Source organism: Oryctolagus cuniculus, chromosome 17 (genome assembly GCF_964237555.1).
Source record: "Oryctolagus cuniculus chromosome 17, mOryCun1.1, whole genome shotgun sequence".
Classification (NCBI taxonomy): domain Eukaryota; kingdom Metazoa; phylum Chordata; class Mammalia; order Lagomorpha; family Leporidae; genus Oryctolagus; species Oryctolagus cuniculus.
The window spans coordinates 4,503,211-4,530,149 of record NC_091448.1 but is presented as its reverse complement, the minus strand read 5'-3'; the positions used below and the strand labels follow the sequence as shown (position 1 = coordinate 4,530,149).

At 55.2% G+C, this 26,939-nt stretch overlaps 1 protein-coding gene across 3 annotated transcripts in view; it reads right to left on the bottom strand.

The window, feature by feature from the left end:
• RNF157 (ring finger protein 157) overlaps window positions 1-26,939 on the bottom strand; it is an 81,367-nt gene that overhangs the window by 36,709 nt on the left and 17,719 nt on the right. For all 3 annotated transcript variants that reach the window (XM_008250917.4, XM_017338920.3, XM_070060271.1), the window contains exon 2: window positions 16,449-16,567. In XM_008250917.4, the coding sequence (XP_008249139.3) occupies window positions 16,449-16,567 (119 nt within the window). The remainder of the gene's footprint in view (window positions 1-16,448; window positions 16,568-26,939) is intronic.

Sequence of the window (26,939 nt, the reverse complement as noted above, 5' to 3'; positions counted from 1 at the left end):
TCATTCCCATTCCCCATCTCTTTTTTTTTAGATTTTATTTATTTATTTGACAAGTAGAACTACGGACAGTGAGAGACAGACAGAGAGAAAGGTCTTCCCTCTGCTGGCCCACTCCCCAAATGGCCGCAACAGACGGAGCTATGCTGATCTGAAGCCAGGAGCCAGGTGCCCCTTCCCAGTCTCCCACGCAGGTGCAGGGGCCCAAGCACTTGGGCCATCCTCCACCGCCTTCCCAGGACACAGCAGAGAGCTGGATCAGAAATGGAGCAGCAGGGTCTTGAACCGGCGCCCATACGGGATGCTGGCACCACAGGTGGAGGATTAGCCTAGCGCACCATGGCGCCGGCCCCATTTTTGTTTTTATAAAAGTAAGAAACTGTGAACTGGCCTTCTCTGTCCTATGAAAATATACTGACTCTCAAACTATCCATGTAGGGTGCAGGGTTAACTCCGGGAGGTGTCAAGTCCCTTTCTCATATTCTCAGAAGGAAAACATACTCTAAAGTCTACCAGGCCATAAATCCCAGTTCTGGATTGGGGAAATGAATACTATAATGGCAGACAGAACAGTGTTAGGCTTATAAGCCATGCAGTACAGACTTCAGAGCCCGGCCTGGTCCAGCTACTCCAGCTACGTATTTACAGACACAGCCCAGGAAGAAAACCACTACTCAATCAGCAACTTTAATAAGGTTTTATTTTTCCCATGTAGGCACTGGTTTAAGTCCCAGTCACTCCACTTCTAATCCAGCATCCCTGCTGGTGGCCTTGAAAAAGCAGTGGAAAATGGCCCAAGTGCTTGGGCCCATGCCACCCACATGGGAGACCTGCAGAAGCTGTTGGCTCCTGGCTTCAGCCTGGCCCAGCTCTGCCATTGCAGCCATCTGGGGAGTGAACCAGCAGATGGAAGACCTCTCTCTCTGTCTTTCCCTCTCTTTGGAACTTGGCCTTTCAAGTACATTTAAAAAAAAAATCTTAAAAAAAAAAAAAAAAGAATAAACAGGCACTTGGGGCCAGCATTGTGGCACAGTGGGTCCATATTGGAATGCAGGTTTGAGTCCCGACTGCTCTTCTGATACAGGTCTCTGCTAAGGCGCCCTGGGGACAAGCAGACCAACTACTTGGTCCCCTGACACCCATGTGGGAGACCGAGTCCTGGATGGAGTTCCTGGCTTGGGCCTGACCCAAAGCAGAGATGGTGCCACAGATAGCAATCCCTTGAAAGCAACGCATGCTGGTGTCTCCCAACACTGTTAACCTGGCTCCTAAGCTTATAACTCTCAGCCTGGCTGTCAGATCAAAGAGTATGTCATGCTAAAACACGGAATCTGTAAAGCACAGCACGGGACGGGCCTCGTGGCACCAGCATCCCACGTCAGAGTGACAGCGAGCCCAGCGGCTCTGCCTCTGATCCAGCTCCCTGCTAATGCACCTGGGAGGGCAGTGCCACTATGTGGGAGCCCCAGTCGGAGCTCCTGGGTCCTGGCTTCAGCCCGGCCCAGCCCTGGCTGCTGCAGCCATTTGAGGAGTGAACCAACCAAGAACTCTGCCTTTCGAATAAATTACATAAATAAATCTTAAGACAGAGCGAAGGAGGGAAGCAGAGTCTGCGACTGAGCAGGCGGCTTTAGTGGCTGGCTTCCAACGAGGAGCGAGGAAAGCCCTGCGAAGCATCCCACTGGTGCATCTCCAAACCGTCACGGTCACAAGACACTCGGGGAAACCGAGAGAAGGTCACGGACTGGAAGGGACGCAGGGGGCAGGGCAGAACGCTCCAGGGTGTCCTGCCCGGGCCCAGGAACTAAAAAGGGAATCAGTGGGCCCCAACACAGTGTGATTTCTTTTTCACTAGTTTGTGCCGGAGTCAGGCTCCAGTGTGGACAAACGCGCCACAGTTCTGTGATACGCTGACCTGGGGGGAAGCCAGGTGGAGGGTCTCCGGGAAGTCTTTACTCTCTCTGCAATTCTAAGTGTAAAACAACTTTCTAAAAAGTTCAGCGAGAGAAATGCTGAGATGGTTGGAAAGCCCAGATCTGCAAGGGCTGGGTGGGGGTGGGAGCGGCTCTGGGGCCACTGGTCGTGTGATGTGACACAAACTGCTTTGCCTTGCTCGGCACCCATTTCCTTATCAGTAAAAGACGGGGACTAACAGCAGCCTCCACTTTGTGAGACTGACGGTCCTTCCAGGAAAGCAGGTGGCACGCCAGGTGGCACGCCGGAGTTTAACACAAGGGCACACTGAGCTGACAAACCGCAGGGCTGGGTGCAGCGGGGAGAGGCTGGGAGCCCGGCTTCAGACTTCTGGGGTTGGGCGCATGCACGCGCGTGTGCACACACACACACACACTTCTGGGATGGGGTACTGTCACACACTGACTTTCAAATAAAGAAATCTTTAAAGAAAGGAAGAGTTACAGAGAGAGATCTTCCACGTGCTGGTTCACTCCCCAAATGGCCATGATGGCCAGGGCTGGGCTAGGCTGAAGCCAGAAGCCAGGGCACCAAGGACTGAAGCACTTGGGCCATCTTCCGCTGGTTTCCCAGGCATCAGCAGAGAGCTGGGTGGGAAGCGGAGCAGCTGGGACGTGAACAGGCACCCACAGGGGACACCAGCTTCACCCGCTGTGCCACAGCACCGGCCCCCTGGCACTTTCTGTTACGGCTTCTACTGAGTGCCTAGGCTAGCCACTTGATCTCCTCTCTTAAAATGATTTTGCAGGATGGATTAGCAGAGGCCGTGAACCTCTGCGGTTGTCAGGATTTAACATTTTCTTTCCGGCTAAACCAGGTTGTGTCCACAATCATGTTAACTGAACAGCACGGCTGGTTTATCAGCGCCGCCTCTTAAAGACACAGCGCGCGTCTAGGTAGTTTCTGTAGTCGCGGGGGCTGCCGAGGGGAGCTGTGTGCGCCCAGCCAGGTCAGGCTGCGTGATCCATGGCTTTGGCTTTCGCAGACTTTCTTCCTCCCACAGTCACAGGTTTTCGGTCTTAAACACAGCCTGACGACACCCGCTTCAATGCCCCGGACGCCATTTCTCCCGCAGGAAGCAGCTCAGAGCGGGGGCGCGGTGTCGCGGGGTGTTGCAGGTGTGTCCTCAGTGGGCCCGGGCTGCGCTGGGCTGAGACGCCGTGCGTGCGGAGGCCTCCAGCTCCGCTCGGTCTGGGGACTGACCTTGGCCTGAGTCCCCCAGGCCCCTGCCGTAGACTGGACGTGGTTCATGCTCCAAGGGGTCACGCTGCGGCGGTGCGAGTCCTCACAGAGACTTTTGTGGAACAGTTTCATCAAGACTTCAGAAGGTGAAAAAGTTAACCAAATTTTTCTTTGAAATGTAACACCGCTAAGTACAGTTTCCCGTAGATGGGTGTACAGCAGGAAGCAGAGGCGAGAGTGCGCACACGTGGTTTCAGTACGTTTCAAAGAAATTTCGAGGAAATTCCTGTAACACGGTGTGGCAGGGCTTGACCGCGGGGCCACGGCGGCCTTCGCGCTCTGCCGTGGGAGGAGACGCAGGGCTGAACAGCAACCAACCCAAAGCTCAGGCAGCGGCAGGCCTTCCCGGTGGGCAACACTCGTGCTGTGAGGCTCCTTCCCCCAGCTCCTGCGACACCAACTCTAGGGGCCCGTGCTGTGGAGCAGTGGGTCAGGTCACCGCCTGCAGCACTGGCAACCATAAGGGCACTGGTTCAAGACCCAGCTGTTCCACTTTCAATCCAGCTCCCTGCTAATGCACCTGGGAAAGCAAGGGAGGATGCCCAGTCGCTTGGGTCCTTGTATCCACACGCGAGACCTGGAAGAAGCTCCAGGCTCCTGGTTTCAGCCTGGCCCAGCCCTGGCCATTGCAGCCATTTGTGGAATGAACCAATGGATAGAAGATCTCTCTCTCTCTCTCTCTCTCTCTGTCTCTGGCTCTGTCTCTCCCTCTCTCTCTGCAACTCTGCCTTTCAAATAAATTTTAAAAAATAAATCTCAGAAACAGGACCTGTCCATACCACATCCATGTTCTTTGCAGCCAAGTGTGTACGTCTCTGACCTGGGAGGTCAATGCTAGACGGCAAGACTCATGTTGGAACCAACTTTATGCCTCTTGGAGGGATCAGAGCAGCATGTGGAGACAAACTCCACAGAAGGAACGTGGGGACAATAAGATCTCCAGAAGAGCAATGCCTGAGCCTTGGGACTCCCCAGGTCTTTAGCATCGGCCCCTAAGACTAAACGGCAGATGGGGGAGGCTGGTGTTCGGCGTGGCAGTTAGGATGCCCCGTGAGGAGCCAGCATCCCACACTGAAGGGCTTGGGTTCCTGGCCTGCCTCCCCTCCTCCTCCAACCCAGCTTCCTGCTCATGGACACCCGGGGGGCAGCAGAGGATGGCTCACGCACCCGGGTCCCTGCCAACCAGGTGAGAGGCCTGGATTGAGGCTCGGGATCCCGGCTTTAGACTGGCCCAGCTCTAGCTATTGAGGGCATCTGGGGAGAGAACCAGCAGATGGGAGTGCACACACGTGCTGCTCCCGCTCTCGGTCTCTCTCCTTTTAAATAAATAAATAAATATTCAACATAAATAAATGAGACTGAAAAATGGCAGACTGGTACATAACTGCTCGGGAAATGACAGAAACGCAGACGCCCACGTGTCTTCCAACCTGGGTGCAACACTGATTCAGCTCGCCCGGGCGTAAGAGCCCACGGCCGAGCCAGGGAGCTGTGTGCGGGACGAGGACGAGGACGCAGCGAGCACAAGGCCACAGCGGGGAGACCAGCTCTGGCCCTGGCTCTTCCCTTGACACGCGAGATGTCGGGCAAGCAATCGAATGTCCCTGGACGCCGAGCTCAGGGTCTGCAGGCTCCGTCTCTCTTACGGTGACTAAAATGCAAACATTTTGAAAATCACAGAGGGCAGCTGGCGCCGTGGCTCAGTAGGCTAATCCTCCGCCTGCGGCACCGGCACCCCGGTTCTAGTCCCGGTTGCTCCTCTTCCAGTCCAGCTCTCTGCTGTGGCCCAGGAAGGCAGTGGAGGATGGCCCAAGTGCTTGGGTCCTGCACCTGCATGGGAGACCAGGAGGAAACACCTGGCTCCTGGCTTCGGATCGGTGCAGCACGCCGGCTGTAGTGGCCATTTGAGGGGTGAACCAATGGAAGGAAGACCTTTCTCTCTGTCTCTCTCTCTCTAACTCTGCCTGTCAAAAAAAAAAAAAAAAAATCACGGAGGGCTAGCAGAACACAGGTCATCATGAGATCGGCAGTGGTTCCCATCAGCGACTCTATGCTTGAAAGGCCATTTACGTTCTTGGACAGAAACAACACACAAATGAAGTATAGGCAGTCCGATAAGCCTCTCTTGTGCACAAAGCCCAAAGCACCTGCAGCAGATACCTTTGGGCATCCTCGCCTGGTGTGACCTGGGAGAACTTTACCAGCTGTCCCATACGCTACTGGGAAACTGTGCACCCACCCACGGGGATGCTCGGCAGACAGCGGGGCCTCTGTGAGGCCCTCGGTTGACAACGGAAGACGCCGTCTTACCCAGAGTGAGAGTGCAGCGGGCTCTCTTCCTGTCTGTAGCAAGCCTGCACCACGATCCAGAACCACCAGGAGCCGAGGAGAAACCAAAGTGCAGCCTAAGACACCGCTGGTAGAGCAGAGGCCCTCGCACCCGCCACCGGGGATCGGATCACTGCCCTGTACTCCCACGGCCCCGGCCACACACAGTGTCTGGGGGACCCGTCCACAGAGACCCCCGGGACTAGGGGTGAGTAGGCCTCAGGAGGAACCGCAGCTCTGTTAGCCACTCCTCCTTTCCAAGACTGCCCTTTGTTGTGGAAGGCCGGCTTTGTGGAGGTGTAACTACCACACAGTAAAATCCACCCTTTCTAAGTGTGCCGTTCTGTGGATTGTGACAAATGCACACAGCGGCCCCGTCAGTCAGGGTAAAAAACACCTCCCCACCTAGTGCCCCCGCCCCCCGGCCCACTGCAACCACGGACCTAAACCTCCCCACGGCTTTGCTCTTTCTGGAATGACAAGACGCGCTCTTCACAATGCTTAAATAAAACCATCAAAGGCCTTATCAACCGGCACGGGACACCGTGCACACAATTGCCAGGCGTGCGTTAGGGCCGGTGTCTCCTGGGCCCGAGCCGCTCTGCTGGCTCAGCTCAAAATAGGATGCTTCTCAGGGAGACGCCAAGGGGCCTCTTAAACCCAGGGACAAGACCTCGTCTCCAGTCGTCCCTGCAGAAATGCCTGCTGTCGTCTGTGGTGCAGTGCCAGGCACAGCCAGGACCTCCCTCAGTCTAGACGCGCACCTGGCATTGAGGGAACAGGCACCTCCGAAGCTGGCACTGAGCGCAGATCGCTAAGGAGAGTCTGTCACCCTAAAAGGCTTGACTTTCAGCAGCGCGCTCCTGCCCCTCCAGCCAGAGGGGGCTTGAGCACACACGGTGTGGTCTGGGCAGAGGGAGACCCTGAAGGCTCGCCGAACTCTGTGAGAGTCACACAAGAGCTCCCACACGACAGAGGACCGCACAGAGAGCATCCAAGGGTTCGGCCAGCAGCTGAGATGACCGCGTCCCACGCTGGAGTGCCGGGGTCCAGGTCCTCACTCCACTCCTGGCCCCAGCAGCCTGCTCATGCGCAGCCCGGGAGGCAGCGGGTGATGCTGTAAATGGCTGGGTCCCCGCCACTCCCATGGGAGACCTCCATTAGCTTACTGCTGCTGCTAGTTCAGCCTGGCTCAGCCCCAGCAATGTGGGCATTTGGGGAGTGACCAGTGGACAGGAGCTCTCTGTTTCTCACTAACTAATTAACTAACTATTTTAATAAAAGGAGCCTGTGTGGGTCTGGCGTCGTGGCGCAGGGGGTTAAGCTGTCGCTTACGACGCCAGCATGCCAGGTGAGTGGTTCGAGTTCCAGCTGTTCCACTTCTGACACAGCTTCCTGCCAAGGCACCCGGGACGGCGGAGCGTAGCCTGACTATTTGGGCCCCCACCGCCATGTGGGAGACGCAGGTGGAGTTCCAGCCTCCTGGCTTACACTTGGCCCAGCCCTGGCCACTACGGCCATTTGGGGAGTGAACCAGTGGACAGAAAAATCTCTTTCTCTCTTCCCCCGTGTGTGTAAAACGCTGCCTTTCAAATAAATGAATAACCCTTAAAAAACAAAACCCTAAGTCCCGCGGTGCCCCAGCTTCCGCGCGCACAGGTTGAGCAATCTGGAGAAGCCAACGCGAAGGCTTAAGGACCTGCTCCCAGCAAACACAGAGGAAACACACCGGCCACCTCTGCTTCCTTCTCAACTCCTCCCAAAACGACAGGAAGGAGACTGAAAGGGGGAAATGCATGAAAATACAGAACCGAGAGGACGGGGGAGGAGACGGCACCGCGTTGGGAGCAGAAACAGGCCCAGCCCCGAGGAAGCTGATTCCGGACAGACGAGGCTGGCATCCCGACGGCAGGGCGCACGCAGGCACAGAGCTCCAGCTCAGGGGGCTGCGGGGGTCGGGGGGGGGGACAGAAAGTATGTGCAGAGCATTTATGCTCTGGGTCTTTCCCCAGATATCGCTAGCCAGAAGCCCACCCGTCTCCCCTCTGGTAGAAGACTGGATGTTCACCGGGGCGTAAGCCGGAGGGCTGCCTCGGGGCCCCAGGCACAGAGTGCTGGCGCAGGCGCTCTTCTGGAGACGGCAGGGTGGGCAGAGTCTCCACACAGAGGCCTGGGGGCACCTGCTCAGCCCCTGCCCCGCTCGCCTCCCGGGACACTGGCCGTTCTGCTCAGCCACCGCCTCGGCTGGAGACCAGACGCGGTCGCTGGCTGCACGGCAAAGGTGCTGCTGCCATGCAGTGGGAAGCGCTGCTCCCCGGCTCCTGGCGCTGCTCCCCGGCTCCTGGCACTGCTCCCCGGCTCCCGGCTTCCGATCAGCGCGGCGCCGGCCATGGCGGCCATGTGGGGGGTGAACCAACGGGAGGAAGACCTCTCCTCTGTCTCTCTCTCACTGTCTAACTCTGCCTGTCCAAAACAAACAAACAAACAAAAAAAACCAAAGAAACCAAAGCTGCTGCTGCTCAATACGAAGACAGAGCCGTGCTCGGCCCCACTTCAGGGCGCTCGCCAAAGCCGGCTCCGAGGGTCGGGCCCTCACACTGAGCCTGCCCTGCGGATTCCTTCGCCGGCTCGTGGAAAGCGCCAGCACGGAGAAAACCGGGCACTGCAGTGCTGACAGGCGATCCCTGCAGGGCGCGGCGTGACCAAGGACTGCGCCTCCCTTGTCACTTCCCGGACACGCGAACAGGGACACTAACGTCTGCAGACACGCTGACACCGACACTTCCCCAAGGAGGATCCAAACGGCCCGAGAAACACACAAAAAGGCGCCTGACCTCAGCATTCTGGGAAAATGGACCTCCCCACCCCACCCCGGGAACGGCTAAAACACGAAAGCCGGGAAACAGTGGGTGTGGAGACCCCAGCGCTGCTGGTGGGAGGAGAGCGGATACAGTCATCCTGGAAAACTGCTCCGCTGTATCCACGGCGGGAATTCCACCCCTGGCAGAGTCCCAGCGGGTGTGCACACGCGTACGCGGCAGCATCACGGCGGCACTGCTGTACAGCTGACAGACTGCCCCCTGCCTACCAACACGACAGGGCAAGCGGGAGCACCCACGGAGGCGCCCTGTGCAGCAGTGGTCTCTCTTCCTCAGCGCTGAACGCAACGAGACAACTAAATGTCCACGACCCCTGGGGCCGGCAGTCCAGCGCGGCAGGTTAAGCCACCGTCTGCAACACCAGCATCCCGTATGAGCGCCTGTGTGAGCCCTGGCCGCTCCACTTCTGATCCAGCTCCCTGCTGATGAGCCTGGGAAAGCAGCAGATGACGGCCCAAGTGCTTGGGCCCTGTACCCCATGGGAGACCAGGAGAAGCACCTGGCTCCTACCTTTGGATCAGCACAGTGCACCGGCTGCGGCGGCCATTGGAGGGTGAACCAACAGCAAAGGAAGACCTTTCTCTCTGTCTCTCTCTCTCACTGTCCACTCTGCCTGTAAAAAAAAAAAAAAAAAAAAAAAGAAAGAAAAAAGAAAAAAAAAGAAAGAAAGCAAGCAAGGGCGGAGGGTGCGCGGCAGTGCAGGTGAGAGCTGGTGCCGTCAGGGCTCTGCACCCATCCCTCAGCTGCTGGCTACCGAGAGCTGCCCCTTCTCCAAGAACAGGGAGGCAGGGCCACCCAGTCCAAGAGAGAGCTCCTGACTCCCCTCCCCCATATGCCACCCCGGGTGGGGCAGTCAGTACACTGCAGGGCAGGCAAGGCCAGCCCCTTACCCAAGACGGGGTGGCCACGCGGTGCAAGCCTGAGTCCTGCCGAGACCCCACCATCGCCAGGTCTCCTCCCCTGCCCCGGTGGGCTTCCCTCTGTGCAAAGCGCTCCCTTAAGGAAGATGCCCAGCCAGGCCTTGCTCCCCGAGAACCTCAGCTAACCCAGCTGCTGCCGAGCTGGCCGAGGACGTGGTATCCATGTGTGGGCTTCTGGGGGTGGGCTACCCGTCAGCCAGATGGCACTGGGTGGGTGGAAGTGGCGGTAGGCCTGTGGTGAAGGGGACAGCGACACACGGCAGCTCACTGCACTGGTGCTGTGATGCCCCCAGTAGAGGCGGCGTGGGGGGAATGTAAGAGCAAGGGCTGGTTCCTTGGTGGCTGTTATGAAGAGCCATCGCTCACCCAAACAGCAAAACGGCAGCCTCAGCCACACAAAGCCACCTCCGACAGCTAAGCCTCCTTTGGTGACACTGGAAGACACGCATCCCCCAAACACACAGGACTGAATTAACACAGGCAGAACTGAGAAAGGAGGCTTAGCTGTCAGCCTGGGCGCGTCCACTGTGCTGAGGTTACAGACCTCACGGGAAGTGAGTTCTGAGACCTGAGACGGGGACGTCTGTGGATTTACGGCAGCACCACGGACCCCAGACCCCTGGGCCTGCACGACTCACTCCCTCTCCTTGGTCACGGTCCTGGGGAGAAGCCCGCCCTGCCTGGGTCAAGTGCCTGACAAGACAGCACGCGCCCTGCAGGGAAACCGCCCCCACATCTTCACTGCTGGCCTTCAGAGCACAATTAGAGCCAAGCTCGCGTCACTCAGCTGGGGCTTGCGGGGCCTGCTAAGAGAGGGGCTTCCAACGGCAGACGCCGCGGGGCCTGGCTGGCGCGGGCACTGGCAGGACCCAGAAGGCACAGGAGTGAAAGGCTGTGTTGACGTCAGACGCTCCCACAGGACACAGAGTAAACACTTTGGCAGGGGCCCCGGGTCTCACAGGCGCTGGGGTGGGGGGTTCTTGGGAGTCTGGAGCAGTGAGGGGCACACTGAGCGGTTCCAGAACGGCCTCAGAGGTTTTCAGAAGTTCCAAGGGCTGTGTAGAACACTGGGACGGGGCTTCCGTGGAACATGGCAAAGCCGCCGGTCAGCCGTGGCCTGCAGGGGGCACTCTGACTGCCGAGGCCCAGCGTCTGCCTCCTACGCTGGATCCCAGTGCGGATTCTGCCTCGCACATTGGTGTCCTTTCAGTAGCTTCAACCCTGAAAGCCAGACCTTGAAGCCCGCGTGACGGACAGGTGGATGTGTGACCGCCGTCTTACGTCTCCGAGCCACGGGGAGACCTGACCGAAGCACGTGGCGTCCTTCTGCGGTAACCTCGGCCACTACAGCGACTCGGGCGAAAGGAAGACAGGAGCAAACTTGGCCGACGCCTTCCTACCTACGGATTTTCGCTTGCTTTTCCTCAGCGGATGACGTGCTGTGGACGTGGTTTCGTGTCCAGGGACGCAGGTCCACTTCGTTTCTGGACAGCAGTTCACGGCACAGGCACACTGTTGGATTTAACATTTCCCCCCTCGCCATCACTTAGACAGTCTCTAGGTTTTTACTGCTACGAGTAATGCTACAATATCATTCCTGTAAAAGGCATTCAGAGAAGTGGGCCTAAAGGCACGCACTGCTAAAAATTGATTCACTATTGCTAAACCAAAGGCCCCGAGCAAGTGCAGCACAATTATACAGTGAGAAGAAGACAGCATGCAGGCGGCTAAGGATCCAGTAACCCAGCCCAACACAACGCACACACACGCGGGCCTCACAGGAACCAGGGGTCTGTCCCCACCTCGGGCCTTTGGGCTTTGTAACAGGTAACAGGTGTGACAGGTGTGAGTAACAGGTGTGAGCAGCTGCTGCCCTAGGGAGGGACAGCCCAGCCCTCCGCGCTCCGGGCTGCCCTGGTCCTCTCCTGGAGTTGACAGCCAGCGCGGCCTGCCCTGCCCGAGCTCCCTTAGGCAAGGGCTTGTTTTTCTTTCTTTCTTTCTTTCTTTTTTTTTTTTTTACAGGCAGAGTGGACAGTGAGAGAGAGAGACAGAGAGAAAGGTCTTCCTTTGCCGTTGGTTCACCCTCCAATGGCCGCTGCGGCCAGCGTACCGCACATATCCGAAGGCAGGAGCCAGGTGCTTCTCCTGGTCTCCCATGTGGGTGCAGGGCCCAAGCACTTGGGCCATCCTCCACTGCACTCCCGGGCCACAGCAGAGAGCTGGCCTGGAAGAGGGGCAACCAGGACAGAATCCGGCGCCCCGACTGGGACTAGAACCTGGTGTGCCGGCGCTGCTAGGCGGAGGATTAGCCTAGTGAGCCGCGGCGCCGGCCTAGGGCTTGTTTTTCATCTCTGCCTTCCTGGTTCCCAGCATTTGACTCAAACATACTTGTCGGGGCCGGCGTTGTGACACAGCAGGTGGCAGTTATCGGAGTGGAAGTCCCAGCTACTCTGCGCTGCTGACCAGCTCCCTCACGAAGGCGCCTGGGAAGCAGCAGATGATGGATGGCCCCAGCGCTCGAGCCCCTGCCACCCACGGGGGGGACCCGGATGGAGGTCCTGGCTCCTGGCTTCAGCCTGGCCCTCACATGGATGCTCCGGCCATTTGAGGAAGGAAACGGCAGATGGAAAACCTCTGTCTCTGTCTCTCTACCTTTCAAACAAATAAATCTTAAAAAAAAAAAATAGTTTGCTCTTTCAGCACACATGTGAGTGAAGTGTTTAACTCACAGAAGATGGACTTAGCACCACTTTTTGAGGTTCCTGCATCAGAGAGGGAAGACAGTACCTGGCTCAGGGGCAGGAGGAGGAAGCAGGGCTACAGAACACACGGGTGCGCGTGAACCCTCAGGGGTGAGGCTGAAACTCACCCACTTTCCCTCGGAGAGCAGGGGAGGGTGGGGTGTGGACCTGGGCTACCAATACCGAAGAGTCCAGGCAGCGCCAGACTCGCGACAATCCTCAATCCACCAAGCCCGCAACTGACTTGGAGCCGTGGCAGGCGTTTAGCTCAACGAAACAAGACTGAACTCCATAAAGGGGCACAAACAAGCTACACAGCTCTCCCACCACCAAGGGACGGCTGGGGCGGGTTTGCCCGGCGTTGTACGAAGGTGGTCCACCGGCCCCTTAGCTCCGCTACAGACACCGGGATGGTGAGACCTCCAGAGCCCTGCTCCTCCTGCCCCCACAACCACGGGTGGCCGCGGAGATGACCAGCTCGAGGGCAGTGAGCCTGCGCACAGCCCGCTTGGCTCCAGCAGCTCGCGGTGGGCACCTTCCCGAGTGACTGGCATTCCTCCGAAGTCAGAGCTGTGCCCGCCCCACCAGCGGGTAATCTGAGCACCCGAGTGATGGACTGACCGAGGTTACGAAGAGTTTAATGGTCAGATACAAATACAACTTGCCATCTCGATCCCAGCTCTCTTCCACTGCTTTTCTGCATAAACACACACTCCAGTGTCCTTAAATCTGACCCTGAAGACTTAATAATGAACTCGGCTTTGGCGGAGTATCTTCAGCGACGTGTGAATCCCCAGTGCTCCAGTAAAAGTGCAGCCCAAGGGACAGCTCGGGAGTGACGTCCAGTCTCCCACTCAGAAACGGCAGGAAATGCCACGAGCCCCAGAAGCCAGGACGCCGGGGCACGTCTATTTTAGAATAACAATTTGTCTCAATAACTTCAGTGCCCACACCAATTCCCTCTGGAAAGGGGAGCTGCTGTCGCCGCGCGCTGCTGATGGCTTTAAAAGGCCATCCTCGCTCCTCTGTAACCTGACGCTGCTTTGCTGACCCCAGCCGGGTTACTAGAGAGTGGACGTCAGTCTACACAGCAGTCCCGGTCCCTGGGCCTTCCCTAACCAAGCATGTCAAGTGCGGTCAGGGCAGGGCCCAGAGGTCAGCTCGGCAGATGGAATTACACACCGACTCGGGCTCTCTGAAGAGATCCCCCAGGAAAACATATCACTCCCGCTGGCTCCACTTTTAGAACTCGACCCACGTCTCAAACTGTACCTGGTGCGCTACAAAAACGGATTCGCGGACAGGAAACGGGCAGAGGCCCCAGAGGCACCTGCGCTGGTCAGCAGCACGGGCAGCGGCTCAGGCTTTGGAACCAGCCAGCTGGGCAGAAACCCTGATCCGGCCCCTCTGGGCTCTGCAGCTTATGTAACCTCTCGCACGTCAGGCCTCCAGCCGTCACACGGGGGCCTTCTGCGTTAGGGTGTGGGGACAAAACCAGAGAGCAGGGTGGGTGCGGAGTGAGCTGCGAGGGTTACACGTTGCTATCACTGTGGTCAGTGAACAACGCCCGTGGGAAGGAGGGAGTGTGCTAGCTCCGTCGGCACGCGCCTCTGTGTGGGGCGTCGGATCCCTCCGTGTGCTTCCCTAACACGAAACCGTGGTGTCTTCTGCAAGCAGCTGTTCACTACAGCCCCAGGCATACTGAACGACTGCCAGCTACAACAGCAACAGACACGCCAACGTCGTGCTCTTTGGGGAAAAAATAAAGCCTCAAATTTAAGGCCAAGGCTGCGGCACTGTGCTTCAGGCAGAGCTCGGTCACCCAGAGGCCTGCACAGAGGTGCGGACAAAGCAACTGAACCGTGGCAAGGCTGCCAGCCAGAAGAAACCTCAAAACCAGCCCAGGGAAGCACTTGCTTATTTTAAGACAGACTGTATGGCCTGAAAAGGCCAAAACACGTTTTTTAAAAATATATAAACTAATCTGACATCAGAGGAAGTGAAAAAGATAAAGAAGGAAGCATGCAAATATCAAGTCCGTGTCAGAATCAAGAGCGTGAGCTGACTCCTGGGGACTCCTAAGACAGACCTCTCTCAGCGCTAGGGCCACGGGGTGGTACCAGGAAAACCCAGAGTGCACACGTGAGGGGCAGAAGCATAAGGGCTCCGCATTTGAAGTGTCACTGCTGGATGAGACGAGGGCTCACCCAGACAGCAGTGATGGGGCTGGCGCCGTGGTGCAGCGGGTTAACGCCCTGGCCTGAAGTGCCGGCATCCCATATGGGCGCCGGTTCGAGTCCCGGCTGCTCCACTTCGGATCCAGCTCTCTGCTATGGCCTGGGATAGCAGTGCAAGATGGCCCAAGTGCTTGGCCCCTGCCCCCACATGGGAGACCCGGAAGAAGCTCCTGGCTCCTGGCTTCGGATCAGCTCAGCTCCGGCCTTTGTGGCCAATTGGGGAGTGAACCAGTGGATGGAAGACCTCTCTTTCTCCCTCTTTCTCTCTCTCTGCCTCTCCTCTCTCCATGTAACTCTTTCAAGTAAAATAAATCTTTAAAAAAAAAGAAAGGAGGAAGACAACAAGATAAACAATAAGGAAATTCACCTCCATTAATCCCCACGATGGAAGACCATTGCCAATGTTCCTTAAGAAGCAATTTCTCGCCGGCGCTGCGGCTCACTAGGCTAATCCTCCACCTGTGGTGCCGGCATACCAGGTTCTAGTCCTGGTCGGGGCGCCGGATTCTGTCCCGGTTGCCCCTCTTCCAGGCCAGCTCTCTGATATGGCCAGGGAGTGCAGTGGAGGATGGCCCAAGTGTTTGGGCCCTGCACCCCATGGGAGACCATGAGAAGCACCTGGCTCCTGCCATCGGATCAGCGCAGTGCGCCAGCCGTGGCGGCCATTGGAGGGTGAACCAACGGCAAAGGAAGACCTTTCTCTCTCTCTCTCACTGTCTAACTCTGCCTGTCAAGAAATAAATAAATAAAAATAAAAAAGAAGCAATTTCTCCTGCCTAACACATTTTAAAAATTATTTATTTATTTATTTATTTGAAAGTCAGAGTCAGGCCAAAGCCTAACTGTCCGCTGCTATCCCAGGTGCATTAGCAGGGAGCTGAATGGGAATTAAGCAGCCGGGACTCAAACTGGCGCCCATACGGGATGCTGGTGTCGCAGGCAGCGGCTTTTACCTGCTACACCTCAGCGCTGGCCCCTGCCCAACGCTTTAACTGCTCCCCACCTCTCCAGGGAACGGCCCGTATATGCCTTTGCCACCTTGTTCTGCCCTGGGCCAGGCTGCCTCCCTGACTGGTTCTGGGTTTATTCCTGCTGCGTGTCCCCAGCTCCCATCACCGCACCTGGCACGCGGTAGTTGCTCGGCAAATATTTGCCGATTCGCACTCGGGCCTGCACTCTGGGCCTCGTTCCTGCAAAACCTCTTTCCCGAGCCCGGTCAAACGCAGCCATTCTTCCAAGTTCCACTCCTCGTCTTCTCAGCACCCTTCTCTCCCACACCCAAGTCCTCCACAGGTGGATCCCTTCAGACCACCACTGTTAGCGCCACGTCTTGTTTAGAGGTTTTGCCAGCCCCCACCAACGAGTCTCCTCAGGAGGGCAAACTATTCTGAGACAGTGAGAAGCAGTGGGAAGGTCACTGACCGTGGCCAGGCACACCCGGTCCGAGGACTTCTGAAAAACGGATACGGAGCGCTTGGGACGGTGCCTGGAGCACAGGACGCACTCACGCCCTCGCTGCTCGCCACGGCCACTGCTCGGCTCCCGCCGCTCAGCCCGCCCGGGGGTCTTCCTGAGGACCCCGAGGGCCTTCCGTGGCACACAGCAGCCACCACCATCCAAAGCCTGGTTGCTGGCTGCACAGATGGGGCTACGCACACGTCCCCCGGGGTGAGCCGAGACCTGGTATCTCGGGTGTCCAGGGACTCTTCCTCGGTCACTCACTCAACAGGTTTCTCCTGGGCCTGGCACACAGCAGTAACACGGCCCCTGCCCAGCGGGACTTACGTTCTAAAGGAGAAGGCAGACAACAGGAACAGAGAGACGAATGCAAGTGTGGTGCTAAGTGCCACGAGGAGGAGAAGTGGAACACCCAGGCGGAGGCCGGCAGCAGGGCTGCGCCGACCTCAGGGTGACCCACGCTCACCCTCACCGCCTCCAGGAGCCCTTCTGCAGGTCGCCTCCGGCCCCCAGGCCCCCGGCATAACCAGCGGCTGTGGTCTGGCTCCCAGGGCCCCTCTCAGCTCAGACCGAGCTACAGACTACAGAACCAGCAGCCGCCCGTTTGCCTCTGGGAGGAGGCTGGGCCTGGGCGCTTTGGGCCCCGTGGAGATGAAGCGGTTACAGCCGTACCGCGACGGGCCTGTTTCCCAGGAAGTTCAGGTCGCTGTTCTCGCCAAACAGGTAGCCTTCAGGGTGCGTCGAGTCGAACTTCTCTCCTCCCATGATGAAGTGGTTGGCAAAATAGCTTCCTAGAGAAGGACAGACAAACGCCATCAGGCAAACAAACGGGAACCACACAACCTAGCGAAACCTGCCAGCCCCTCAAAACAGAGAGAGAGAGCACTTCCGACCCCACAGGGTTGGCGTCTCCTGATTTGGGACAACAGCACAAAATCTGGCAGGGAAAACCCAAGATAGCAAACATAGACTGGATGCTTGTTTTCCGTTTCACATTCTTGCGTCCTTATCGTTATCTGTGATACCATCAGCTCAGACCACGAGGTTCCACGACGCCCACTAATGAACACACATACTAGTATTCTGTCGCTCATTTTCTTCCCCTTGAATCTGAAGTAATTGTTCCAAGCATTTGAGAATGCTAACCATGGGTGTGAGCACGTGTAACACACGTGTGTACACTTCTCTTCGCCTGGATTTCCATAAGTCAGCTCACACCTACACGCATAAGCCTCAGTTCCCACCTGTCTACTTCTGTTCCCCCATAATCCTCTGCAGCGAGGGTTCTTCACACTTTAGCTTACTGCTAAACACATGACTGTGTCCTAGGAAATTGAGAATTCAAACAGCATGGCTGCCCTGGCTTTACCTACCAAACACCACACAGGCCCTAGGGAGCTGAACCGGCGGACAGGTTAGGACTGTGAAAGGTCACACACACCCTCAGCTCTGCCTCACCCCGGGCTAACGGTCCCGGCAGCTTCCCTGTGTTCCACTGTCACCGGCCAAGCCAAGGCAGGGCTGCTGCCCACACAATGCCATTGCCAGCCAACATCAGCAATCAAGGGTCAGAATTCGGAGGCTGGGGGTTGGGGAGGGTTGTGCCAGGATGCGACGGCACTGGTAAGTCTCCGAGGGAGGCCGAGGGAAGCCTGGCGGTGCCATGCGGGTGAATGCTTCTGCCACACACTGGTGTGATCCAGCTCTCCTGTGAGGGCGAGGGGCCCCGGGGAAGCTCACAGCACACCCTCTACCAACCCCTCCCACTCCAGGTCTCAAATCAGCACAAAGGCTGTGAAAGGGCAGAGGCTGGCTACATAAAAACTCCCTGTCGGCTGCAATTTCTGTTGAAGACTTACAGCAAACTGAAAAATGAGGGCGGGCGCTTCCAGCCTGCAGAGGAACCATGGGAGGGGAGGCAGAGAGGAAGGCTCTGAACAGAGACAGAACCAACGTTCATTTCCTACCCATGGAGCTTGAGTCTGGAAACATCTATTAAAAGAAACAGTGTGGGTAAAACCCCTCACCACAAAGCCAGGCAAGTCTTGAACTAAACAACAAACAGGAAAACATGACCAAGGGAGGGCAACAGAGCCCAAATCGAAGCACCTCCAGGGCCCTTGAAAGATACCCATCGGACCCGAAAACACAAGCAGCAGCCGTCTGCGTCGATGCCGTGGTCAGCTCGTCCTTTAGGACAGCTGGAGTATCCATTATTTATGTCCAGCACTTGCTGGGCCCATTTTCCAAGTGCATAATTTATAGAGAGGGGAGGTGCCTCCTCGCTCACGGGAGACGCAGCCTGCTCAAATAATCCCAGTACTTCCCGGTGAACCTTAGTAACACAGCTCTGCCCAGCAGGGGCTGCAGGCTTATCACACGGCGGGGGAGAGCAGAGAGCTGGAGGTTTCACACTGATGGGTGACGCCCGGTGATGAGTGGAGAACCGGGAGAAGCGGGAGCTGTCCAGGTCGAGCTCCGTGGGAGTGAGGGACGTGGGCGGTGAAGGGAGCGTGTGGGTTGGCTTACAGGTGCACTCGTGACCTGGGCTGAAGGGTTAGGCCAGGTGACAGGGTTCTGCTGGGAATGCCAATACTTGGCCGTAATATTAGAAGAAATGAAATGATCAAGAAAGATGTGGATAGCTAATTGTAGTTCCATCCTGCCTCAAAAATCAAGAATACTGGGGCAGGCTCTGTGGTGCACCTGTGGTGACGGCAGTGTCCCCACGGGAGTGCTCCTTGCTAATGCCCGGGGGGCAGCGATGGTCCAAGCACTTGGGCCCCTGCTGCCCACGTGGGAGACCCGGATGGGGTTCCCGGCTCCTGGCTTCAGCCTGGCCCCGACCAAGCTATTGCAGCCATTTGGGGTGAACCAGCAGACAGAAGAGCCTTCTCTCTCTCACTCTGCCTTACAAATAATAAAGATAAAAAAAAAATTCAGTGTAGGCAACTTTTCAGAAAAATATATTGCATGAAGTAGCAGCGATAGCTGCACAGGTGACAAACGTCCTGATTTCTGGTTAAACTGACTCTAACGCTCAGTGATTCTCTGACAACTCTCATCGCTAAACTTTTTTGGAGATAAAGTGGGCATATAGGAAATGTGAAAGACAGTGTGAATTAAGGTAGAATAAGCTCCCCAAACCCTCATCAGTTACAAAGGAAAAATAAACTTGAGATAACCAAAAGTCTTATTTTTCCTTTCTTTGAAACAGACCCCGCCAACAACTTGGCCTCGATTAGACTGACGGGAGACAGCAAGTCAGACATTCACAGACTCTGAGCTTTCTGTCCGTCTGCTCTTCCGTCTCTGAGGGGACGTCAGGGCCCCCCTCTCGGAGCTGCACTCCGCAGAGCCCACGCGGAGCCCAGGACTGTCCGACAGGAAGATGCCTCCGGGGCACTTGTGCACATTTTCACTCCTAGACACGTGAGCTGTACTCCCCGATCAGAGACGGCGCGGAGGAGGAACGCCACGAAAACACGCCCTCCCTGTTGTCAACAGAAGACAACCCGGCACCAGCGCACAGACTGCACTCAGCTACGACTTCTTAACCAAAACTCAGAATTCTCTGCAGGCTTTCGGGAGCCACACTTACACAGATCTCCAGAATTACATTTAAACTAAAGACGTGAGTGGGGTGGGGGTGGGGGAGGATTTGTGTTTAGTGAGTTCAGAGTTTCAGTTTTGCAAGATGAGAAAGTTCTAGAGATTGGTTGCACAATAGTTGGCATTACTGAACTGAACACCTGAAAATGATGAACACAAACTGAATGTTAACTTTTTAAAAATAAATCTTAGATTGTGGCCGGTGCCGTGGCTCACTTGGCTAATCCTCTGCCTGTGGCGCCGGTACCCCAGGTTCTAGTCCCAGTTGGGGCGCCGGGTTCTGTCCCAGTTGCTCCTCTTCCAGTCCAGCTCTCTGCTGTGGCCCAGGAAGGCAGTGGAGGATGGCCCAAGTGCTTGGGCCCTGCACCCCATGGGAGACCAGGAGGAAGCACCTGGTTCCTGGCTTCAGATTGGCGCAGTGTGCTGGCCATAGCAACCATTTGTGGGGTGAACCAACAGAAGGAAGGCCTTTCTGTCTCTCTCTCTCTCACTGTCTAACTCTGCCTGTCAAAAAAAATCTTAGATTTTATTTATTTAATTGAAAGGCAGAGTTACAGAGAGAGAGAGGAGAGACAGAAAGAGACAGAGAGAGAGAGATCTTCCATCCGTTGGTTCACTTTCCAAATGGCGGCAACAGCCAGGGCTGTGCCAGGCTGAAGACCGGAATCAGGAGCTTCTTCTGGGTCTCCCATGTGGGTGCAGGGGCCCAAGCACTCGGGCCATCCTCTGTTGCTTTTCCAGGCGCATTAGCAGGGAGCTGGATCAGAAGTGGAGCAGCTGGGACTTGAACCGGCACCCATACAAAGTGCTGACTTTGCAGGCAGCAGCTTAAGCTGCTATACCACAATACCAGCCCAAAATAAAAAAATCTTTAAAAAATCCTAATTAATAAATTATCAATCTACAACCACTCACCCTTGAAAATGACAGTAAAATACACGCCCAGTGCTGGAGAACACAACAAAATGATCAACACACACACACACACACACACACATCATCTCCTGCCGTCCAGCGTGCACACCAGCAGGAAGCTGGATCTCAAATGTGAAATAGCCACAGCTCAAACCAGGCACTCCCATAGGGTAGCTTGACACCCCCCCACACACATATGCACACTTTCGCACACACACACACACACACTCACATACATCAAATGTTAAAGCTTTAAGAAGAAAACAGACCCGCTCAAGCTGTTAGATCCGATCACCAGTTTGTAGGACACAGTGTAGGATGTCGTTAATGACAGTTCAGGAAGGCAGTCAGAATTCAGCTGTGGAAAACTCCACAAATGACAAATGACCGGGTTCTTTTAATAATACACCATGGTTGGGGCTGGCGCTGTGGCACAGTGGGTTAAAGCCCTGGCCTGAAGTGCCAGCATCCCATATGGGCAATGGTTCGAGACCCAGCTGTTCCACTTGCTATCCAGATCTCTGCTGTGGCCTGGGAAAGCAGTAGAAGATGGGCCAGGTCCTTGGGCCCCTGCACCACATGAGAGACTTGGAAGAAGCTCCTGGCTTCAGATCAGTGCAGCTCCAGCTGTTGTGGCCAATTGGGGAGTGAACCAGCAGATGGAAGACCTCTCTCTCTATCTCTACCTCTGTCTGTAACTCTTTCAAATAAATAAATAAATCTTTTTTAAAAAATAATACACCATGGTGGAGGATAGTAAAACAGCAAATCTGAAATGCAGATTTCACTGTAATCAACACACATTCCACAGTACACAGTCAGCAAGACCCACGTGCCTTCACTGGTCTTCCAACGTCACTGGGAGAAATAACATACAAGGAAACAGTCAACATCAAAACCATAGGGTTTCACAGACGTACTATTCACAATAGCCAAAATACCCCAACTATCCCCCGACAAGTGTAGGGACAGACAAAATGCGGTGTGTCCACGGACGGGAATACTGCTGGCCAGAAAAGGAGTGAGGCACAGAGATGCGGAACGACACGGTGAACCCTGGAAACACTGCTGAGTGAACGAAGCCAGACACGCACCGGTTCAAGTCCCCGCTGCTCCACTTCCAGTCCAGCTCCCTGCTAATGTGCCCGGGGGAGGGGGGGGCAGCAGAAGATGGCCCAAGCGTTTGGGCTCCTGCACGCACGTGGGAGACCTGGAAGAAGCTCCTGGCTTCTGGCTTCGGATCAGCCCAACTCTGGCTCTTGCAGCCATGTGGGGAGTGAACCAGTGGATGGAAGACCTCTCTCTCTCTCTCTCTCTCTCTCTCTCTCTCTGGTTCTCCCTCTATCTCTGTAATGCTGCCTTTCAAATAAATAAAATAAATCTTTAAAAAAGAAAGAAGTGGGCCGGTGTTGTGGCATAGCAGGTAAAGCCGCTGCCTGCTGTGCTGGCACCCCATATGGGAGCGCTGGTTCGAGTCCTGGCTGCTCCATTTCCAATCCGGCTCTCTGCTGTGGCCTGGGAAAGCAGTAGAAGATGGCCCAAATGCTTGGGCCCCTGCACCCACATGGGAGACCTGGAAGAACCTCCTGGCTCCGGATTGGTGCGGCCAATTGGGGAGTGAGCTAGCAGATGGAAGACCTCTCTCTCTCTCCCTCTCCCTCTCCTCTCTCTGTGTAACTCTGACTTTCAAATAAATAAAGAGATCTTTTATTTTTCTTTTTTTAAAAAAGCCAGACACAAAAGGTTCCACGTTTATGAAATGTCCAGAATTGGTAAATCCACAGATCCAGAGTTGTACACCCAGAGAGAAAAACAGACTAGTGGTTGTCAGGAGTTGAGGAAATGTGAAAATGAAGAGTAACTGTTTAACAGATACCTAGTTTTGTTGTATTTTAAAATGTATTTTTATTTAATTTACTTGAAAGAGGAGAAGAGAGAGGGAGAGAGGTCTTCCATCTGCTGACTCACTCTCCAAATGCCCGTGCCCGTCAGGGTTGGGGCAGGACACAGCCAGAAGCCTGGGTCTCCCAGGTGGGTGGCAGGAACACAGTTCTGGAGCCTCTACCTCTCAAGGTGTGCATCAGCAAGAAGCTGGGTCAGAGGCAGAGCCGGGACTCAAACCTAGAGACTCGGACATGGTAGGCAGGTGCCCCAGGCAGCGACCTTGCCACTGCACCAACGCCTGCATGGCACCTGAGGTGACGCGAAGGTCGCAGAACTAACAGAAGTGGTGGCTATGCCACACTGAGGATGTACACATGGTCGGTGCGTGATGTTCACCTCGATACAAAGACGCATGATACGAGGAGGAAGAACTTGGTACGAGTCAGGCTCTACTGAGGTCTTTCCAATTTTAGCTTTACTTTTCAAGTACGTATTGTCACAAGACGCAGAACTTCACCGAAATTATCCCTCTTACACGTCACCTGTGAGAAAGGTGCTCCTCACGCCCATTTCAGTAGAGGAGGCTAAAGACCGCGCTCAGAACAGCAGAGGTGAAGAGAGGCGGCGTCTGGCCCGTTCCACGTCCCCTGACGTGAACTGCCCACCACCTGAATGCCGAGAGGAGCAGCGGACAGGGTGCGAGGGGGCCTCTCTGGGTCCCTCTGTGTGTGTGTGTGCGTGCGCGTGCACACGTATAAATGTGTGGGCACACTTAGGAAGTCTGTTGTCTCATGAAAGACGAGCCAAGCATCCGGGACCCCTCACGACACGAACATCTTCTGACTCCTCCTCTTCCTGCACTGCAGAGGGGACAGAGGGACAGCGCATCCGACGACGGAACGCTCAGCCAGGTGAACTGCAGGCTCTTCTCTTTTTTCGTTCTGGCACAGGCGAAGGAGAATTGTAAATCAGACCCTTTAGTCTCAAAAACGTTTTGTTTCCCGCCTCAGTGGCCCTGTGATGCAGGTCAAGCCTCCACCAGCAGTGCTGGCATTCCAAATGGGCACTGGTTCAAGTCCCAGACGCTCCACTTCTGATCCAGCTAGTCAGAATTAGAGAGAGGGAGGTCTTGCGTCCGCTGGTTCACTCCCCAGATGGTCACAAGGGCCAGAGTTGGGCTGATCTGAAGCCAGGAGCCTCCTCCAGGGCTCCCACGTGGGTGCAGGGGCTCAAGCACTTAGGCCATCTTCGGCTGCCTTAGCTGCACATTAGCAGGGAGCTGGAGTTGAAGTGGAGCAGCCAGGACTTGAACCGGTGTACATATGGGATGCCGGCACTGCGGATGGTGGATTAACTCACTACGCCACAGCGCCGGCCCCGACCCCAGTTAACATTTCAGGGAATGCTCCTTCAGGAATCCATCATGATAAACAGACGCACACAAGTGGACAATCCTATACCTGCTCTGTGTAACCTGCGTTGTGTGCCCAGCGTTTTTTTTGTTTTGTTTTGTTTTTGTTTTGTTTTTGTTTTTTGACAGGCAGAGTGGACAGTGAGAGAGAGAGAGACAGAGACAGAGAGAAAGGTCTTCCTTTGCCATTGGTTCACCCTCCAATGGCCGTCGCTGCTGGCGCGCTGCGGCCGGCGCACCGCGCTGATCCGAAGGCAGGAGCCAGGTGCTTCTCCTGGTCTCCCATGGGGTGCAGGGCCCAAGCACTTGGGCCATCCTCCACTGCACTCCCTGGCCACAGCAGAAAGCTCCTGGAAGAGGAGCAACCGGGACAGAATCCAGCGCCCCAACCGGGACTAGAACCCCGTGTGCCGGTGCACAGGCGGAGGATTAGCCTAGTGAGCCGCGGCGCCGGCGTGCCCAGCGTTTTTGACATCTTTCCTCACAGACAAATGTGGAGTGACGTTGACTCTTGACCACTGCATAGCATTCTCTCATCAGGTTTTTTAAAACAGGTTCCCTATCGATGGACATTCACACAGGGTGTTTTCAAACGAGGTCCTGAAACAGTCATGCGCGGCTGGTTCCACGTGGCCTCTTAGCTGAGACGGGAAGTGCGCTTTGTGTCGGGGTCTGTGTGTAGGGTTCCTGGAAACTTTGCTGGACTCCAGGAACTGTAGACTTGTCTCATGCATATTTAATTAGTCCTTGCAATCTCTCTTACCGGCATTCAGGGTCAGGATCAGGTTTAGCCTTGTGTTGCTGCGCTTACTCCTCTCTGAGGACTTTGGAAAGCTGGACAGTAACTGTTTATGCGTTGAAACCACTGCATGTTCTCGCTTCTTTTTAACCTAGGTTTGGAAATCTCTTGGCTTTATTTGTAAAAAATATGAAGATGGGCAGTGTAGTTCCTGCATTTTTGTCTTTTAAAGATTTATTTACTTGAAAGGCAGATTTATAGAAAGAGAAGGGTAAAGACAGATCTTCCATCCGCCAGTTCACTCCCCACATGACCACAACAGCCAGGGCTGGGCCAGGCCAAAGCCAGGAGCTTCACCCAGGGCTCCCAGGTGGGTGCCCAGATTTTTTTTTTTTTGACAGGCAGAGTGGACAGTGAGAGAGAGAGACAGAGAGAGAAAGGTCTTCCTTTGCCGTTGGTTCACCCTCCAATGGCCGCCGCTGCAGCCGGCGCACCGCGCTGATCCGATGGCAGGAGCCAGGATCCAGGTGCTTTTCCTGGTCTCCCATGGGGTGCAGGGCCCAAGCACCTGGGCCAACCTCCACTGCACTCCCTGGCCATAGCAGAGAGCTGGCCTGGAAGAGGGGCAACCGGGACAGAATCCGGCGCCCCAACCGGGACTAGAACCTGGTGTGCCGGCGCCGCAAGGTGGAGGATTAACCTATTGAGCCACGGCGCCGGCTGCCAGATTTTTTGATAACAGGACTGGCATTGTGGCCTAGCAGGTTAAACTGCAACGCTGGCCTCCCACATGAGTGCCAGTTCAAGCCCCAGCTGTTCCACTTCTGATACAGTTCTCTGTGAATGGCCTGGGAAAGCAGCGGAAGATGGCCCAAGTCCTTGGACCTCTGTACCCATGTGGGAGACGTGGCTGAAGCTCCTGACTCCTGGCTTCACCCTGCCCCAGCTCTGGCCATTGCAGGTATTTGGGGAGTAACCCAGTGGATGGAAGCTCTCTGTCTCTCCCTCTCTTTCTCTGTAACTCTGCCTGTCAAATAAATAAAACAAATATTTAAAAAATTTTAATAGCTATTTTTCAAAACAACAAAAAGCAGGTAAAGATCATTTTAATATCTTTTATTTACCTCAGTATATTGGGAATGTTTTCAACATGCAATCAATACAAAAATGATTATGGGGGCCGGCGCTATGGCCTAGCAGGTAAAGCCACCGCCTGCAGTGCCGGCATTCCATGTGGGCGCCAGTTCAAGTCCTGGCTGCTCCACTTCCTATCCAGCTCTCTGCTGTGGCCTGGGAAAGCAGTAGAAGGTGGCCCAAGTCCTTGGGCCCCTGCACCCGCCATGGGAGACCCGGAAGAAGCTCCTGGCTCCTGGCTTCGGATCGGCACAGCTTTGGCTGTTATGGCCAACTGGGGAGTGAACCAGCAGGTGAAAGACATTTTTATCTCTCTCTCTGTGTAACTCTTTTAAATAAATAAATAAATCTTTTAAAAAATGATTATGGAGCTATTTTTTTTTTGTACTGGGTGTTCAAAATCTGGAGCACATTTGCTGCTGCTTTAGCTCATCACAGGTGCGACCAGCCTCTTTCCAAGTGCTCTGTGGCCGCACGTGGCAGGGGCTACCATCCCGGACAGGGGAGTCCCAGGCGCTAATCCACAGTAGCATCAATACTTGCTGGATCCACAGAACTCAGGGGAACCCCAGGGGAACTTGTACCACACTGCGGGAGCCACGTCCTGTTAATGGTAACTTCTGAAACCAGAGCCCCAGGTCAGTGGGCTGATTCCAACTGTCCTCAAGGAAACACACAGCTGTTTGTTCCTAACAAGTGGATGAAAAGAAAACTCTCAGAATTTACTATATCACATCGCAGTGAAATTACTGACTGCTCCAGGGATTCCCCAATTATGCCTCAGTGAGACGGTGCGGCACTTGTTCCTGAGCCACTACCACTGTCACACCAGACAATAAGGGACAGTTAAGCCCACTCCATTCTGCCACCACTCTGTATTTACGGGTGCCCTAAACGTCAACAAACAGAAACTCTAATTTTAAAATGACTTTTCTTTCCAGATCTGTGCAATTACTGAGCTATGCCTGACTACAGGGACAGCCTCGGGGTGGGGTTTAGATCTCTAAGTGACAGTAACTTACTTGCTGTCACAACACAATTCCAAACCAAGGACTTGAAACTTTCTCATCATGGAGACTTCGTGTTTTTTTTTTTTTTTTTAATTTCACGGATAGAGTTAAACAGTGAGAGAGAGAGAGAGACAGAGACAGAGACAGAGACAGAGACAGAGAGAAAGGTCTTCCTTCTGTTGGTTCACCTCGCAAATGGCCGCTACAGCTGGAGCTGCGCTGATCCGAAGCCAGGAGCCAGGAGCTTCTTCCTGGTCTCCCACGCGGGTGCAGGGGCCCAAGGACTTGGGCCACCCTCCACTGCCTCTCAAATAACTAAGTCTTTAAAAAAAGTAACTTCACCCAAAGTTAAGATATGGGGAGATGTGCTATGAGAATTCTATTAGGTTTTCATGTATTTGAAAAATCCATATGACATTTCAATAGCATACTTTAAGGTTTAGGTAAAAAAATACGAA